General features: G+C 39.1%; 1 protein-coding gene across 3 annotated transcripts; it reads left to right on the plus strand.

Annotated features, from left to right (window-relative positions):
* The first annotated feature begins 725 nt into the window (after positions 1-725).
* LOC117947628 (plakophilin-1) lies at positions 726-16,010 on the plus strand. 3 transcript variants are annotated; one of them, XM_034876733.1, is made up of 15 exons: positions 726-1,034; positions 3,799-3,917; positions 7,509-7,679; positions 8,267-8,460; positions 8,865-9,006; positions 9,270-9,477; positions 10,132-10,300; positions 10,967-11,084; positions 13,091-13,258; positions 13,353-13,529; positions 13,910-14,063; positions 14,164-14,350; positions 14,667-14,751; positions 15,388-15,494; positions 15,612-16,010. In XM_034876733.1, exons 1-14 carry the CDS (start codon positions 851-853, stop codon positions 15,448-15,450), a joined length of 2,139 nt encoding a protein of 712 aa, XP_034732624.1. In that variant the 5' UTR covers positions 726-850; the 3' UTR covers positions 15,451-15,494; positions 15,612-16,010. The 3 variants fall into 3 exon arrangements, with proteins under 3 accessions (XP_034732624.1, XP_034732623.1, XP_034732625.1); XM_034876732.1 differs by having other exon boundaries at positions 15,630-16,010; XM_034876734.1 differs by having other exon boundaries at positions 8,874-9,006; positions 14,164-14,348; positions 14,665-14,751; positions 15,630-16,010.
* Positions 16,011-17,515: the final 1,505 nt, after the last annotated feature.

Below are 17,515 nucleotides of genomic sequence, written 5' to 3' on the forward strand. Positions count from 1 at the left end.
AATAATGATAATGATACAAGAGAAACTATATGTATTATATTTTACAATATTCTAAATTCTGTATCTAAAGTATTTATCTGAAGAGTCAGATAAATGTTAAGCAGTAAAGTGTACAATAGTTCCCTCCGTAGTGAAGTTAAAGTCCTGCATTAAAAATGCCACTTAAGTAAAAATATCAAGTATTATTAGAAAAAGAAATCTTAAATATGACTATAACTACTCATGATGTAGAAAAATGGCCCAGTGACTGTTACTACTGCTGTACAATTTTACTCTTGTACTTGGTGGAGGTGGAGCACTGCGTCATTGTAGTAATACAATGTAGTATACATACCTCAAATGTGTATCCTTTGTGAACTTTGAAAATACGTTATTTGTTTCAGCTTTTGCTATTTCATTGTATTGCACATTGACTACTGTCATATATCCTGTCTATGAAAGGTGGGGGCACAGGCTCACTACATCAAATGGTCTTAGGGTTGCGGGGAAAGTAGTAAAGTTTTTACTTATAAATATAGTCCCATCCTTCAAACAAAAAAGTATTTACTAATTACCTCTCTTGCACACTGCACTGTGACAGTCTATGGTTTTAATGCATAGGCTGCAGGTTTCTGCCCCTCCCTTTACATTTGCACTTGCATGTGAACTTTCTTCGGCTCCACCTAGACGGGGCGCGGTCCCAAGGGTGGAGTTCACCGCCTCTACATTACCCTATCTAGGCTACATACCTGGCTCTGTCCGCTGCCCTCATCGCGCCGAGTCGACTCGTACTTCTCTTCCGGGTCTGCGCTTTATTTGAAAACTGGTTTTTTACCGAACCGTTTCACTGGAAGGGCGCCGTGCTGGGAAGATGATGGCTCCGGAGCCGCTGCGTTCAGCAACGACTAGTAAAGGCAGGGAGGACACGTCGCTCGCCTTGCCCTCCGACAACAAGCTGCACTCGGGACAGCAGCGCGTGCTGCATCAAGTACACACTATCGAGAGGAGCAAGTCCAAACACGGGAAGAGCGGCTCACCAACACTCTCACGAACAAGTAGGCTATATACAACATCCTAATATCAAGAATACTATCGGCTAACGTTACGTATATGTAAGTTCTTTATTTGGACAGTAGCTGTCTCAGGTTTTTTGTGTTTCCTGCGAAACATGCTTCACACAACTTCCCCTAAAGTTGCATCCTCCAAACGGACTTATAACATGCTGCTGTTTTGGGCTAGCTAATGTGAGGAGACCCCTCCAGAATTATTCATTTTTTTTTAGCTGTGAGAGAAATTTTTTTGCGTTTTGTTAGCTTGAGCTCTGAGGAACTGTCAGAGACACATCACCCTGAGCATGCCACAGCGGTTTCTCTCCGATAGGAATGCAGTCCATGTGGCTTACACACCCCACACTCAAAATTACCTATTTGTCTTTCAAAACAACTACTGTACTTGGCGTTTACTGCAAGATACATTATGAAGATCCACCAAAAAGTGAAGAAGAAAAACCGAAGAAAATAATTGGATCTTGTGAAATGTACCTTGCAGTTGAGATGAAGTGTATGGTTGATAAGTAAAACAGAGTAGAATGTGCTATCAATAAAGTAGGTCATACTATCTGTATGCTATTTTACTGTTTTACTGACATATTCAACGCTTCAAGTGATTGAGAAGTTTGTGGCACGGATGATAAGGACACATCTGGCCTGTTTTAAATTGGCCTTCATTCAATAAATGCAATTCCCGTTACAGATGTAGCCCAAATGAGAATCCGAGAGATAAACCAGGTTACATTGATTCCATAAAACAAACAAAAAAACTGTAACCTACTGTCTGTCTTTCTTTTGTCCTATAGTCATTATTTAAGAAAAACTCAGTGGTCTGAAAAGGAAGCTTAGCTAAATGTAAGCTGACAAGGAATACAAATGGCTACTAAAACACTATAGCCTACCAGCAGAGCGCATAGCTCACACACCTTCCCGACACTGCTTTAAACTTTAATATCTGGGCCAAAATGTGTCTAGAATTAGTTTAGCTGTTTTCATAAGTCACATACAGTAGTATTACAATATCTGGCGTGTCCAAAAGAGGTCCTTTTACTTTCAGTGTCGGAGCAACAAAGACTATAATGTTTGATATTAGATGGATCTTCCCCACTGGGGATTTTCCTGTTACCAGCACAGACCAATTCTGTTCGGTCTTGTTTAAATGTGCCGCCTGGAAGGTCCAACCAAATTTAAAAAAGGCATATTCTCACATGTTCCAACTGCTATCCTGCCATGCTGCTAGCTTTGGTTTTATGTGCCCTGATATTTCTGCTGTGGCTCCAAAGTAAATAAAGTGATTGGATGTTTGTTGCATAACAACTGGAACTGTTTTTCCAGTTGTGGAGTTGCAGCAGAAATTAGAGGCAGCATGTAAAATTGAAACAGTCTGCTGGGCTAGATAGTACTAGGGAAGGCTAAGTGAGACAATTTTTTTTTTTTTTCTATCTGCTTTTGGTGTACTGGCCCTTTTTTAAGGCCTATTTGTTCAATAAGATGGCGTTTTTGTCACCTTAGGAGAATGTTTTCTCTGCTGTATAGACTTGGTGAATAAAGGTGATGAGTGTGCCGTTGGTTTTGACAATCCTAATCCCATAATGGTTAAGTCACAGTCTGAGATTTGGCACAATGTAATCATCCATCAAGACAGACAGGCGATGGTGCTTAAACATGTTGGCTAAGACTGGCTATCTCTGAGACAAAGTGCAATGCAAAGCGTGTGAACTGTGACTTACATTTCAATGTGTCATGTCTGATTGTCTTTCTGTCTAACTTTTCATTCATTCTGATACCTGTAATTTGTTTGTGTAAAAGTCCCGTCCTCTATTTCTGATAACGCAGTAGTTAAGAGCAAAATTATGATTTGCCATTCATAACTTGCTAATGAACTGGAAAAACTAACGAATGATTGATAATGTTATTAACAACAAAGCTTAAATTACTAGGCTAATCATTACAGCCACTGCTGTTTAATCAGATTACACAGAAAGTAAATGAAATATTTTACAAAATAGTAAATCAATCCATCAGTAAATTAATCTAATAAATTGGTGTATTAAATGAAGTAACACTCACGCACAATGTTAGATTATGGGCTAACGTTTGGGCAGATTTACAACAAAGTGCCTAACTAAAAGGGCACCCGGAGAGCACAGATTCGGATATTCTCCAAAATGTATTGCAGAACCATAATTGTGAGAATCTAATCTCCTCCCCTTGGCGAAGGTAAATAACAGGGTTGGCAAATGGAAAATAGAGAACTAAATGGTTAATCAAATAGTGTAACCACTTTCCAAATATTTTAATTAAAGTATTTGAAATTAATCTAAAATTGCTATCCTTTTCAGATTTGATGTATTTGTGCAAGATTGTATTCATTTGTAAGTCTTCAAATCCATCCTTTAATTGTCCCTTTCAATGAAGGGATTGCTTTTATATAATTGGAAGGCTATCTTTGTCCACCATTAAACCTGTGGAAATAATATTTAGAATAAATGATGAAACACCACTAATAGTAATGAATAGCAGCAGGTTAAACACACTGTGAAACTGTAACCCATATAAGACATCGCATTTTGCGACTCCCTCGTGCTGTCTAACATGTGCCTGGTGCTCATTGGAGAATAAAGTTATGGTGATAAGACCACTATATCTTTATTCTGTTTAGCTGTGTGTTTCAGCTTTCTTGAGGTTAATAGACTGCCCATTTTGTATTCTTCTCCTCTGTATGTCCCCGTTTGTTATTTTAGCCCTTAAACTTCTCTTCTTTTAACAGGCCTGCCCTCCCAGACTTTGACAACATATGAGTTTGGGTCGTTCAAGTTTTCTCCATCCAAAGCAAATGGCTCCTTCAGTCGTACCAACTCCACTCTGTCAACAGGCTACAACAAATCGGTAACTCTTTCTCTCATATAACAGCCCTGTGTTTGGTTGTACAGATAGTCAGAGCACAACCCACTTTCCCTTTCACAGACTCAACATTAAAGGACCAAGTCAGTGGTTTTACTATCATCACAAATACGACATTGCATTGCTGCTGTCAGTTTAAGTGTTTTTAGATTTAGGAATGTTTTCTTTTATTTAGTCATTTGTATCGAATAATTTTTTAGCATAAAATGAAACATGCTTGCACTAATCCATCCAAGTGAGCATATCATGATTATGTTATACCTGCATTCATTTCTGCCCATTAAAAAAGAAAGGTTATCACTATTGTGTGGTATTGCAGATTAGGCTTCCTAAATGAGGCTAAGTACAGCATTACTACTCGAAGATAATATAGCTTTGACAACAATAAAATAATGAATAATATTAATTGCGTAGAAGTAAAGAACAATTCAATGGAAGGTTCAGTTGTTTGCATACACTAAAAACTGGAGACAGGGAAACAGATGGCCGATCTGTATCCAAATGGAACAAAATCTGCAAAAATTTAAAACTTGCTAATGAACTTGTTCAGCTTGCCTGCTAAATCCATATAAAAGTCAAAGTGTAAAAATGACAAGTTGTGGTTTTCAGGCAACCAGTGGAGACTTTTTAAACGCCAGTTTCAGTCTTGTCGTGTGTGTGTGTGTGTGTGTGTGTGTGTGTGTGTGTGTGTGTGTGTGTGTGTGTGTGTGTGTGTGTGTGTGTGTGTGTGTGTGTGTGTGTGTGTGTGTGTGTGTGTGTGTGTGTGTGTGTGTGTGTGTGTGTGTGTGTGTGTGTGTGTGTGTGTGTGTGTGTGTTGAGGCATGTCTCGGGAGTGTGGTGATGTTGTTGCTTGTGAATACTGTCTGATGAATTGTCTGTCACATTGTTGAGTCAACCTCACGTTAAGCCAAATGAATACTTAAAGGGACAGTTTGGAATTTTGAAGTGGGTTTCTTTGAAGAAGCTGGCAGGAGAACCAGCACAGAAGCTAAGCAATGTACTGCTGTGAACGGGGGCAGCAGAAAAACGTATTTGAGCCACCTAAAAAAATCAATATCTGTTTCAGTATATGATATATTTACAATATGTTCACCCCTTTACTTTGGCTTTGACATGAGCACAGATGGATAAATAGGCTTCCGCGTCAGAAAGGACTATCTAGGTGCAAGGTAAAGATGTGAAAATATTTTAAATATACTGTATGCAATTTTTAAGGTGGGCCTTTTAGGTGGCTTAAATAATTTTTTTTTTCTTCTTTTCTTTTTTTCTCTGCTGTCCCACAGCACTACATTGCTTTGCTTCTGTGTCGATACTCCTGCCTGCTTCTCTTGTATATAGCACCTTAAATTACCCCTGCCATACAGTAAAACATGTACTAACACTGCTGTATTAGAGGTGCCCTAAGCCAGTGATTCCCAAAGTGGTGGTCGGGACCCACAAGGGGGTCGCGAGCCAGAGAGGGGGGGTCGCAAGTTGATTCCCAGAAATAAAATTTAAATGTAAACGATTAGAAATAGCGTATGTTAGCCATGATTTTAACACAAGATAAAACTGTTGTGTTATTTTGTGTGTTACTTTGCGTTGTCAATATGCTTGTGTTTGGATAAGCCTATAGTGCGTGCGCGTTTGTGCGCGATGTTTATGTAGGTTTATAATGGTGGGGGGGGGGGGGTCGCGAGTCACTTGCACCGTTACTTTGGGGGTCGTGGGCTGAAAGTTTTGGGAACCCCTGCCCTAAGCAATGTCATTCGTTTTTAGGCTACAACATTTGTGGCAAGCTAGCCTCTGTTTTGTTTGACAATACTTCGAACGTCAACAAGAAGTGACGTCACCAAACATCGCTTAGAGCATTTTTAAATGTTAATTACATAAGTATGTTTGGTGGTTTGATCCCTGATCCTGCATTCCCATGTCGTAATGTCCTTGGGTAAGACACTGAACCCTGAGTCGCCCCTGATACTGCGCCTGCGGAGTGTAAATTTGTGTAAATGTTTATCTGATTAGCACGTGGCTTCTTGTACGGCAGCCTGGACCACAGTGAATTAATGTGTGTGAATGGTTCCTGTACTATGCACTTTGAGTAGTTGTTAAGACTAGAAAAGTGCTATACAAACAGTCCATTTACATTTTATTGGATCATGGTAAATTTAATTGAATCCAGTTGCTCTGGAAATAAGATAAAATGACTGAATGGTTATGTCTTTTAATTAGATAATTCAAAAATGAGTCAAACTTAATTTAATCAATATAGGAAACATTTTAAAGCTTGGCTAATTGTTCTCTTGGGGTATAAACTGTCATAATGCTGAACTCCATTGGAAGCCACTTCATCAAGTAAACTAAAAGTTTCCTTTTGGGGACACTTTTCCACGCAGAATATGACTGATAGTTAATCTGACCCATGGGGCAGCAGTTCCACACCACTCAAAATATAACAGCAATAATAACAAGAAATACAGCAATATTTTGGTATTTCCTGCTTAATTAAAAAAAACACATCCTGCTGGTATTCTGTGCTGCTTCTATTTGCTCTTCTGAATTTGCATCTGTCTCTCCTCTGATATAAGGAAGGCTTTGGTGGCTCGGTCAGGCTGTGGCCAAATGAAGAGTAAACACGCTGTCAGTTCTTATTAAACATGTAGTTGACAGATCTCTCCTCCATCATGCTTTTGCTTCTAAGTAACATGGCTGGCTGACAACTAACCAGTCCGATTTGACAATGCTGGTATACAGAAAATTTCCACAAATCAAAACACCAACGTTTCAGCTGCAGTGGTTAACTGTGAGAAAATTGTTGTGAGTTTTTCCCTGCCAGATTTCAGATTTCACTGTTTCACTGTAATAGGAGGAGACAAAGGGATAGTTGCGAGAATGACTAATCATTAATGGATTAGCTCGACATGTTCTGTCATTTTGCTCAGGCTTTATCATGTGTCTATTGTGGTTGTTTCATAGCAAAGCTTGAATAGCGTGTTTTGTTACAAACAGAATCTTGCACAGACAAAGCCTAAAAGCAAAGCCAAAATATATTGATACATAAACTAGGCGTATTTAGGTGAGATTAAGGTGTTGTTTAGTGACATAAGGATTGTGGATAAAGCTTGTCATGTCTGATTTGCACACACAAAGATCCTCTGTAAAAAACTGCTCAACTGTGCAAGCAGTCTTTCAACACAACTGCTCGAGTTGGTCTCCAATGACAGATATCCTGTTACTTTGGTTTGTGTGATCGTTTGGTGCATTCTGTTTCCTTCAGCATAAGCTGAGGAAGAGAGATACTATGCAGATTTTGTGTCACGTCAAATTCCTTTCTTTGGGTCACACTGTTACACAATCTTCTAGTTAAAAGTGGGCTACTTATTTATCATTTTTGTAACCTGGATTGTTACTACAGAAAAAACATAAAGGTGTTGCAGTTTATTTTAGCACATTATGCTATTCCTGTTTGTCACTGCCAGCTAAGCCACACTTCGAGACAAAGATGATCCACAGCTGGCAAGTGTGGACAATCTAATCTGATTAAAATGCTGTGTAGGGCCGCGATGTTAAGATAAAATGTTTTTTCCTTTTTTTAAGGTAAAGACTCAGAGTCGTACCCTATCCGCTAGAACCACGAGAGGAAGACAAGTCAGCTCTGGCTTATGGGATCAGCAAATCAACACTTCCAGCTGGCCCAAGGCCACCAATGGGCTGAGATCTGCTCGCAGTGACCCGGCCTTGGCTCATCCATTTTCTGCAACCACTATGGTGATCAATTCTTTTTATGTTAAATTGTAGTTTCACTAAAGTACCCAAACATTTTCATGTTTTTAGGGAACCAATTCTTTAAACACATAACAGGTACTCCAAAGTAGGGATCAACCGGTACTGGTTTTTAAAGGCCAATATTGACAATGAGTAGTTAATGAAACCGATGATCCATATTTGGAACCAAAATGTATTTATAGTGAAAATTAAAAGCTTTAAGGGAAAATTAAGATTTGGAATTGTACAAACTCCAACACATAACGTTGTTTAAATGCTTTAAGCATTTTTTTCATAAATTAGTTAAAGATAGTCAAATAGTGTTGTGGGCGGGACATTAAGTCCCTCTCCGTGGTGAGTAAAACCGAAGCAGAGAGACGGACGCAGAGCTGTAGCAGAGCCAAAGTAGCAAACTTTTTAATTAATTAACTTTATATATGTCAAATATAAAGTTAATTATATGTCAGGCGAGTAAAACGCTGACACAGATAATCTGCAATCTGTCAAAAAATGCCCCATAATCCGTCTATCCCTACTCCAAAGAACCCTACTTTATAAGCGTTGTAAATCACTCTTCTTCTTTTTTTCAGCGAGGCAAAGGGATGTTGGCTCAGGGCGAGCACAGCCTTCAGAGTCAGATAAATAGAAACAGCACCTATTCGGTGACCGACGGCACACACATGACCAACAGCCAGACACGTATCGTCCAGCCGCCCTCTGCCCTGTATCGCAATGAGGGCAAAATGGGCACCATCAAAACATCCAACATAGAGCAGCAAGCAGCGTGAGTTCACCTGGCTTTCACTGACATTCTCAGGCAATAAGAAGGGAATGACATGGGCAACATTATACTTGTACAGAATAACGGTCTGGCGATGATACATGTAATTGGTTACATCTAATAGGCACATATACTGTATGTAAGGTGGAGGTCAATTTCTCCAAACAGGTTATTTCACTGGTAATTATAGTCATTCATGCTCTGTTGAAGGGTTTGGCTGCAGCCACTTCTGTCCGATGGCTTTTTATTTGCTAGCAGTCAAGAGTATTTTAAAGAAATTGGGGATTTTTCCCTTGTGTCATGTGACTAAAGAACAATCACCTTATTATCTTGCTTGCAAATGCATCAAACTATTTCTAGTATCTAATTTTCAGCCCTCTCTTCTATTTGTGGGCCTGTTACTGCAGGGCTAACAGTGCGATAAACATGCCAGACATGACCCTAAAGGAGGCTGTAGTGTTCCTGTCTCACCATGAAGAGAATTACCAGCAGTGCGGCGCCACCTTCATCCACCACGCCTCCTTCAAAGAGGAGAGCGCCAAACGGGAGGTCTGAGCACTCTGCTACAAATATACTGTACAGACACACCCTCCGCAGATGCACACATAGATCATTCGTGTGTGAGTTGTCTTGTTGTGGTGATACAATTTGTGCCAGCACTCTGTGAAGACCTTTGTGTAACCTGCCTTGAGGGAAAGGGAGGAGAAGGCATTTCTCATCACACTTGGCTGTTGGTTCTGTCCTACAGTGTTGGAAATCCACTGCCACGCCTTTTAAGTCTCACATTTTCCCTCGACATTTTGGTGTCACAGGTTTTGAAACTACAAGGTATCCCTGTTTTGGTGTCACTTCTGCGGAGCCCCTATCCTGGGGTGAGCCAGGCTGTTGCTGGTGCTCTGAGAAACCTGGTATTCAAAGACCAGAACAACAAGCTGGAGGTTCAGCGCTGTGGCGGTATAGCCAAGGCCCTGCAGCTACTAAAGGAGACAAATTCTACTGAGACCCAGAAACAAATCACTGGTAAGACATTTTTACTGGGACAAGACCTCATAATATCTGGTAGAAGGGTGGCCTGGTGGGCCTTTACTAAAAAAATGTTATACTTTATACTTAGCCTAGAATGAGAAAGAACATGTGCTTTACAACATAATTCTTTAAAAAAAATGTTATTTGTATTGTTTTAAGTAGAACATAAAGACCGCAAAATACATAGAATAACATTTACGCAGGATAATTGGTCTTGTAGAAACACCAAGTTCTAAGTCTAGTGGCACTACCCATCTCTATTTGCTTAATTTTTTCAAGATTATCTTTGGGGCATTTGTAGGCCTTTATTTGACAGGACACCAGAGGACATGAAAGGGGAGAGAGAGGGAGAATGACATGCAGCAAAGGGCCGCAGGTCAGAGTTGAACCCGGCCCTGCTGCATCATGGAGTAACCTCTATATATGGGCACCCACTCTACCGACTGAGCTATCCGTGCGCATTATGCATTTCTTTTACAATCATTGTGCATTCCACATTACTCTGAGGTTCTGTGTCCATTTCTAAGTACAACATTATGTCTTTAAAAGCAATCCCAACCTCAAAGGGAAGCAACATAATGCATGGATAAAATACTTTAATACACAGGTAAATTTTGTAATGCTTGTAACTTATATGTTCATATGAAGGCCTTTTATGGAACCTGTCCTCTGCCGATGAACTGAAGGCAGAACTTATAGCTACAGCGCTGCCTGCACTGACTGAGAATGTGGTGGTGCCATTCACCTGCTGGTCAGACGACAGCGCCAACAACAACATACACCCCGATGTCTTCAACAGCGCCACAGGGTGCCTTCGGTGAGAACCTTTCATTTTTCAGTGCCTTTGATTTTTTATTAGATTTCAGGGTGGAGATCTGATTGTTTCCACTAAGTGGTTTCAAATAGAGCAACGTCACAGACATCTTTCTCAAGGCCTTGTGACATCCGTGGTTAATCAAATAATCAATTAGTCGATAGCCATAGATTTGTTAAATGATTTAAATCATTGCCAAATATCTTCAGCTTCCAACTTCTCCAGTGTGAGGATTCTCTGCTTTTCTTTGTTTGATTTCATTGTTAACTGATTATCTTTGGGTTTTTGTACTGTTGGCAAACAAAACAAGAAATTTCCTGGATAGAGCAATTAATTCATTAATCAAAAAATGATTGACAGAATGAATTGACTGCTTTGTCCTATATCTGCCTGCACCTAGTTTTTTTTTACCTATATGTGTGATATGCGTGTGACAGCTGTTTTTCTTAGTTGGCTGTTATGTAATGTTAATGTGTATGAAACAATAGTTATTATTGTAATACTGGCACTGGTTTGGAAACTTCGCACCTCATGCCTAATCTCCACAATCAAGTTTCCTAACGGAGTGGGATGGTGCAAGTTACATGTTCTGTGTCTCTTTTATATTCTACAAAGTAGACATGTAAGGGTTTCCTTTTGGATTTAAATGGATGATTGAATGTTGTGTAGGAACCTGAGCTGCGGCCAAATGAAGGAGAGGCAGGCAATGAGAGCGTGCCGTGGCCTCATTGACTCCCTCATGGGTTATGTCCAGTCCTGTGTGGCAGAGGAAAGCCCTGATGACAAGGTACACTTTCTCATCTCTATCCACAGAACCTTTTCACTATACACTACCAGTATTTGTAACCACTACATTTTAAAGTCACTTTACGCAGACCGCATAACTAATTTTTCCATCCGGCATCCATTTTGTCGTCCTCTGATCAGCATCTGTAGACAACATTTAAAGTTGGATGTTTCAGTGTACTGATACACTAGAAAGTATTTTATGTTCATGTCTTTATAAACTTTTCCACTCCTCTTTACACCTCTCTGCTGTCAAGTAGAGCTGAAACAATGAATGAATTAATGAATTAATCAACAGAAATCGAATCAGCAACTAAGTTGATAGTCGATTTATATAGTATATAGATAGTCAAATTGTTTTAAAGTAATTTTTGTTTTTAGCAAAAAATATTTATTGGTTCCACCTTCACAATTGTGAGAATTTACTGATTTTGTCTGATTACACAGATAAAATATATTTGTAAACTGACTATCTTTCGGTTTTGGACTGTTGGTCAGTCAAAACAATTTCAGGACCTCATATTGGGGCTTAAGGAAATGTTGAGACATTTTTCACTATTTTTAGATATTTTGTAGATGAATAATCATTTAATCATGGAAATAATTGATGGTTGCGGGCCTACTGACCAGGGTTACAGGAGCAATTGGCATTAATAAGGTTATGGTTGAATTCATATCTGGTAACGTATCCTAAATCACACGTAGTTCTTGTAGAACATGCCTCATGTGTCTCTCACAGTGTGTTCGGACCAGATACTATAAATGTATCCTTAAGCACAAGTACACACAAAACAAGTATACATAAACACTCACGCACACATCTGTAAACCCTCACATTAATAAGCATGTAAATACTGCAGGCAGAGTCAGTATGTGTATATATTTAGCGGGTGCTCGTATGTGTACTTGCTCATTTGTGCAAGTTTTGGGTGTGGATGTGTACTTAAATAAATAGTGCTCTGTTTACACAAGCTTCTTCTAGGAGTATGACTGGTGTTGTCTATGTAAGAGACAGAGGGAGAATATATTTTGTGTCAGCTCAGTCAAATTATCTTCTAGGAGGAACCGGTCACTGTGGCTATAGATAAGTACAGTTGCTGCTCTTTATGCATGTTAATGCTATGCTGGTTTAAGTAATGTATAGTTTACTGTATATATGTAGCTTCATCTTTATGTTTTCACCTCTGAGGACAAAAGACGCACCAGCGCGTCCAAGCAATGTTTGACAAAACTCATACTCACAAAGCAGGCTTTAGTGCCAAATAACTTCTTCCCGCATTGCTCTGGGACAGATTTAGGTGTCACTGTGCCAAAAATTGATTTTGGTGTGAATTTTTAGATATGAAATACATGGGGATCAGTTATATACAAAAACCCTTAAAGGTAAATTTAAGAAGATATTCGAAAAGACCCTTAGACCTCAGATGGTTAAGCCTCATTAACTAAACCCAACTGAATTAACTGAAATTGTTTTTTGGAAAGCATGTTAATGTTTTTGCGTTTCAAAAATACTTTCCTTTTAAATTAACATACAAACTGCCCCTTGCTTAAGATCTTGATGGATGTTTGCTTAATCAATGGTAAATAGTTTTTTATTTTTTTATACAATTCCTGCATTTGCACAGTAGACAAGAAGGACATAAATCAAGTAATCATAAAACAGGCTTAATAAAGATACAGTTACATGAGGCTTGGTAAAACACATACATAAAGGCTAGCAAAAAAAATAAATGTAGAGTTCAGATTTTTTCAAAGTTATTTTTATAAAATAACTTTGAACACGACTGAGGGTAAACCCAGAGAGTTGTTAGCTTGAGATCTTCCTTTATCATACTGAAGCAGGGAATAAGAAGGGCATGTTGTGTCATTTAATTTTAGAAATTGGGAAGAATGTAAAGAATCATATCAAATTTGCTTCAATTTCTCTTCAAACACACTAGTACATGTGAATAGATATGGCAGCTAAGTCAGAAGGTAGAACTGCTTATAACCTCTACTCTCCTCTAGTCTGTGGAGAACTGTGCATGCATCCTCCATAACTTGACTTATAAACTGGAGGACGAGTCTCCCGAGTGCTTCAACAAGTTCCAACTTGAGAAAGAAGGCCAACATGGGAGAATGAAAAGCCCCACGATTGGATGCTTCAGCCCAAAGAGCAGCAAGGCTCAAAAGGAGGTGAGCATCCACCACCTCAAATGTGTTGGCTAAATCATGACAGACCCTTAAATCCAAGCCACTTTCATATCTCTTTCTCGTCCTTTGTGCTCAGTTTTTATTTGATGCGGTGCGGGGGATGCCAGAGGACAGCAAGCCATCAGGTGTGAAGTGGTTGTGCCATCCCATAGCCATGCAGACCTACCTGTCTCTGCTAGGCTCGTCCCAGAATGGTGCCACACTGGAAGCCTGCAGTGGTGCCCTGCAGAACCTCACTGCCGGCAAGGGACTGGTGAGAACAAAGGAGATAACTATTAGGCTTACCATTTGTGTATGGTGGTAATAGACACTCTGGATTATCTCAGGTTGATTTAAGAAAAGAGAAAAGCAACAGCGATGGATAGGTGGTGGAAATAATGACACATAGCACAACTCACAATAGGATCTGACTGTGTTTTTTTAGTTTTTTTTTTTTTAGTAAGGATAGAGTTTTGTCTCCAGGGATCCAGAGGTTATTAGAGCAAAAAAAAAGAAGTTGGAACAAGGAAATAATAGAACTAGAAAATAATAGGAAAATGATAAATCAAACTGCAAATATAGAGTGTTAAAGTGAAGTAGGAGATACAGCTACTGTGTTTTCATCCTTTTGTATTGTGTTTGCTCTTCTAACAGGGGTCGAGTGCCATGTCTCAGATTCTGGTTCAAAAGCTGGGGGCTCTGCTGCACATACCCCGTCTTTTAAAGTCTCCTAACCGGAGCCTGCAGAAGACTGCCATGTCCCTTCTGGGTAACATGTCTCGGACCAGCAGTTTGCAGACTACCATGGGTAAGAAAAGCATTAAATGTTTAGTTATTTCTTTACATGAATGTAGTGTTAGTCTACATTTACCTAATTTACTTTATGTTCCCTTTTGTCTTCTCTGTAGCAAAGCAGATTCTGCCTGAGCTCACCAGCCTCGTCTCCTCTGGCCCTCGAGAGATGGGAAACTCTGACGAAACAATAGCAACAGCATGCAACACATTGCGGAGTCTGATGTTGGCAGACACTGAGGTCAGCAAGAAGTTTGTCAAAAGTGAACTGGTGTCATCAGTGGCTGACCTCTGCGAGAACCCGTGAGTTTTTATTTATTCATCTCTGTGTCGGGGAGTTAGCCGTGGCAAATTTAAATTGATTTGTTTGATTTGTGTTTAAGGCACTTTGCTGGCATTCTTCCTCTTTAACCGGTAGCATTTACAACCTGCTGATTTACCACCGTACTCTTTTTATTAAAGCTTATTGTCAAAAGCTCTCAGTCAACTTTTGTCTTGCGCTGTCAAATTACCGACCAACTTACTTCTCACAATTCTTGTGTGTGGTTTGTCTTATTTTTATTTTTTTTCCTCTTCCTTAATGACATCTGCTCCCCTCTCTGCTCCCCTTCTGTTCTAGCTCTTTCCCCAAAGGCAACAAAGCAGCTTCCTTGCTCCTCTACAGCTTATGGAACGATAAGAATTTGCAAGGCATAGCGAAAAAGGTAAATCAGAAAGAGCTGAAATTCTGTGTGACTGACTGTGTGTTAGTTCTCTAAGGCAAACACAACACAAACCTACTGTGTCTGTGTATTAGGTTAAAGTTTAGCACATACTCACACTGGAGAGGGATGGCCCAGCTGAAATGGGTAGGTGTACTCTTGTGCACACAATCACTTTCCCTTCCCTCCTGCCACACCCAGAATTTCTGTGAATACATAAACAGTTACACTGGAATCCTAGCGGACTGGTTTTTGTTGCCCACTTTCTGTTATGGGAGGAGTAGCACATGGAATAAAGGAAGAGAGACGAAGAAGAGGTCAAGGCAGTAATAGTCAAGGAAGAGGTGTGTAAGAGTATGAGCAAATGTGCTTACATGTTTGATATGAACAGTAGCAACACTTTTGTATACATGCCATAAATCTAAAACTAAAAGTATCAGCTGGCAAAAGAGGGAAAACACTACTGTTTTCACACTGACACCTGTTTTCACATGATTTGTCTCAGGCTTCTATAAGTTTCTGAAATGGTACATTTCCTCGAAATTAGAGAAAGGTTGCTGGTATGTTTTTGCTTATTGTATGTATGCGATTGCATTTGTGCAACACCCTATACTGATGTTTAAATGTTTGGATCCACAGCAGGGGATGGCCAAATCACTTTTTGTCAATGACAGCTATGCACAGGTCGGTGCAGGTTATTGAGTGAGCGTGGCGGACGAGTGGAAAGGTACCGCAGAGCCTGAGAGGTACAATGTGCTTCTGAATGTTTATCTGCATATATTCAGATGTAGGGGCAAACAAGGCCAGAATTTGTCATCAGGATTAATACCTTGTTCCCTGTGTTTCTCTTTTCTTCCATGTACTCGTGTGTGTGCTTGCAGATGAGCTCCAGCATGTATAGACAACGATGTGGCCACACCCTTTCAACAAGGAGAGTAAAATGACATTCTTTACTTATAACCTTGTTGAAAGAGTCTAGTAATTAAGAGTCAATCAAACATTGCCTATAATTTAGTGAAAAGAGAGCTTCTAATCTCATGAGTAATCCTGCAGTGTTTCATATATTTAATTTGAATATGTTTCTGCCTGTGAATAGAAAGTGGTAAAGTCTGCATGTACTGAAACCCAGTTCTTCTAGCCTGACAGCTGCAATACACCAGGCAATGTTATCTGCACTGGTCTTTCACTTAAGCCATGCTGAGATTATTTACATTTATGAATGGCATTGTTGTCAGATGTGTCTATTTGCAGTGTCTAAATGATCAAATAGCTTCATATCTTCAAAATATCTTCTGCAAAGGATTCAGCAGCCAAAAAGTTAGGTAATAAAGAAAAAATATGACAAGAAAAAAAAAGACTTTAGTTCTTTTGTAATACTGTCACTACCAGATCAAATCTCATACATCCAGTTGGGATTTTTTATTTTATTTACTTTGCTGTGTTTGCATTATGTGACTCAGATTGTTGTTTTGCAAAGAATTAACATAAACCATTTTCAACAAGAGTGCCTAAATATTTAAAGAAATAGCTCCACATTTTGGGAAATAGGCTTGTTTGCTTTCCCACAGAGAGTTAATGAGAAGATTGATACCCATGTCATGTCTGCACGATGAATATTAAGCTGCTACCAGTTAGCCTAGCTTAGCACAATGACTGGAAACTGGGGAAACTCTGTCCAAAGAAAACAAAATCCACTTAGCAGCGCCTCTAAAGCTCATCAATTAACACTTCATATGCCATTTGTTTAATCCCTTATTGTTTAAACAACACATAGGGGTTTTTACAGGGTTTGGGTTTTTTGTTTACCTTTGGACAGAGCCAGACCAGCTGTTTCCGGTCTTTGTGTTAAGCTGACCAGCTGCTGACAGTAGCTTCATGTTAATCGGACAGAATCAAGAGCGATATCGATTTGTCACTTACCACCTTACGAGGCAGTGAATAAGTCAAAATATCGAAGTACAAGTGCAGTAGGCCTACTAAAAGCCATGTTTTTTTCCTCTTGCTTTGTCATAAACCTGCTTTTTGAATGTTACAAATTGTATGCTATGTTTTGTTTTGTTAGTTTGTTGTTAATTATTGTTCGTTTTCTTGCATAAACTGAAGAATTGGAGACAGAAGTACTGGAATATAGTACACAACATGCAAAATCAGCTGTCCCCATTCACTTATTAACAATGTATAGAAAATTGGAGCATTATAACTAGTGATTCCCTGAAACCCTTTTTAGTCTAATTTGAACATTTTTTTTAATAGTATTAATTCAGATTTTTTTTTATTTTAAATAGATGTGATTCTTCATCTAAAACCTTTTACAGTTATTTGTGTTGCTATTTTTGCCTTAAATGTTTTAAGGGCTCATTAAAGAGTATCTGCTCTCATAATCCAACAACTTAAATCCTCTTCAGATTCCAATGCTTTTGAAGACCCAGCAATACAAATCACTGAATGAAAGAGAGGAGATGTTTGGACTCTGTGGAGAGTCCCCATGACTCTAACAATACAGCAGTGGACTGTTTTTGTTTTGTTTTTTGCTTGAGACATATATTCCTGCTGAGATTCATTTGCCTCCAGGAAGACTGATGTCAGTATTGCTTAGAACGTATTTTTGGAGAAATGTGTGTGTGACATTTTATTAGAAGCTTTTCCTGTTACTTAGTCTGTAAATAGAATAAATAGAAGCTATAATGACAACTTTGTAAGTGGCTTTTATTGAACAACCAACAAACTTTAAAGTAATTGAATGTGCTAATTAATAACCATACTATGT

This window comes from Etheostoma cragini, chromosome 7, assembly GCF_013103735.1.
Source record: "Etheostoma cragini isolate CJK2018 chromosome 7, CSU_Ecrag_1.0, whole genome shotgun sequence".
Lineage (NCBI taxonomy): Eukaryota > Metazoa > Chordata > Actinopteri > Perciformes > Percidae > Etheostoma > Etheostoma cragini.

Bases quoted from the DNA above. Each gene is read 5' to 3' on its own strand.
- LOC117947628 (XM_034876733.1), top strand. From the start codon at position 851: ATGATGGCTCCGGAGCCGCTGCGTTCAGCAACGACTAGTAAAGGCAGG. The intron at 8,461-8,864 runs GTGAGTTCACCT...CTGTTACTGCAG, and splicing joins AACATAGAGCAGCAAGCAGC to GGCTAACAGTGCGATAAACA. The intron at 10,301-10,966 runs GTGAGAACCTTT...AATGTTGTGTAG, and splicing joins AGCGCCACAGGGTGCCTTCG to GAACCTGAGCTGCGGCCAAA.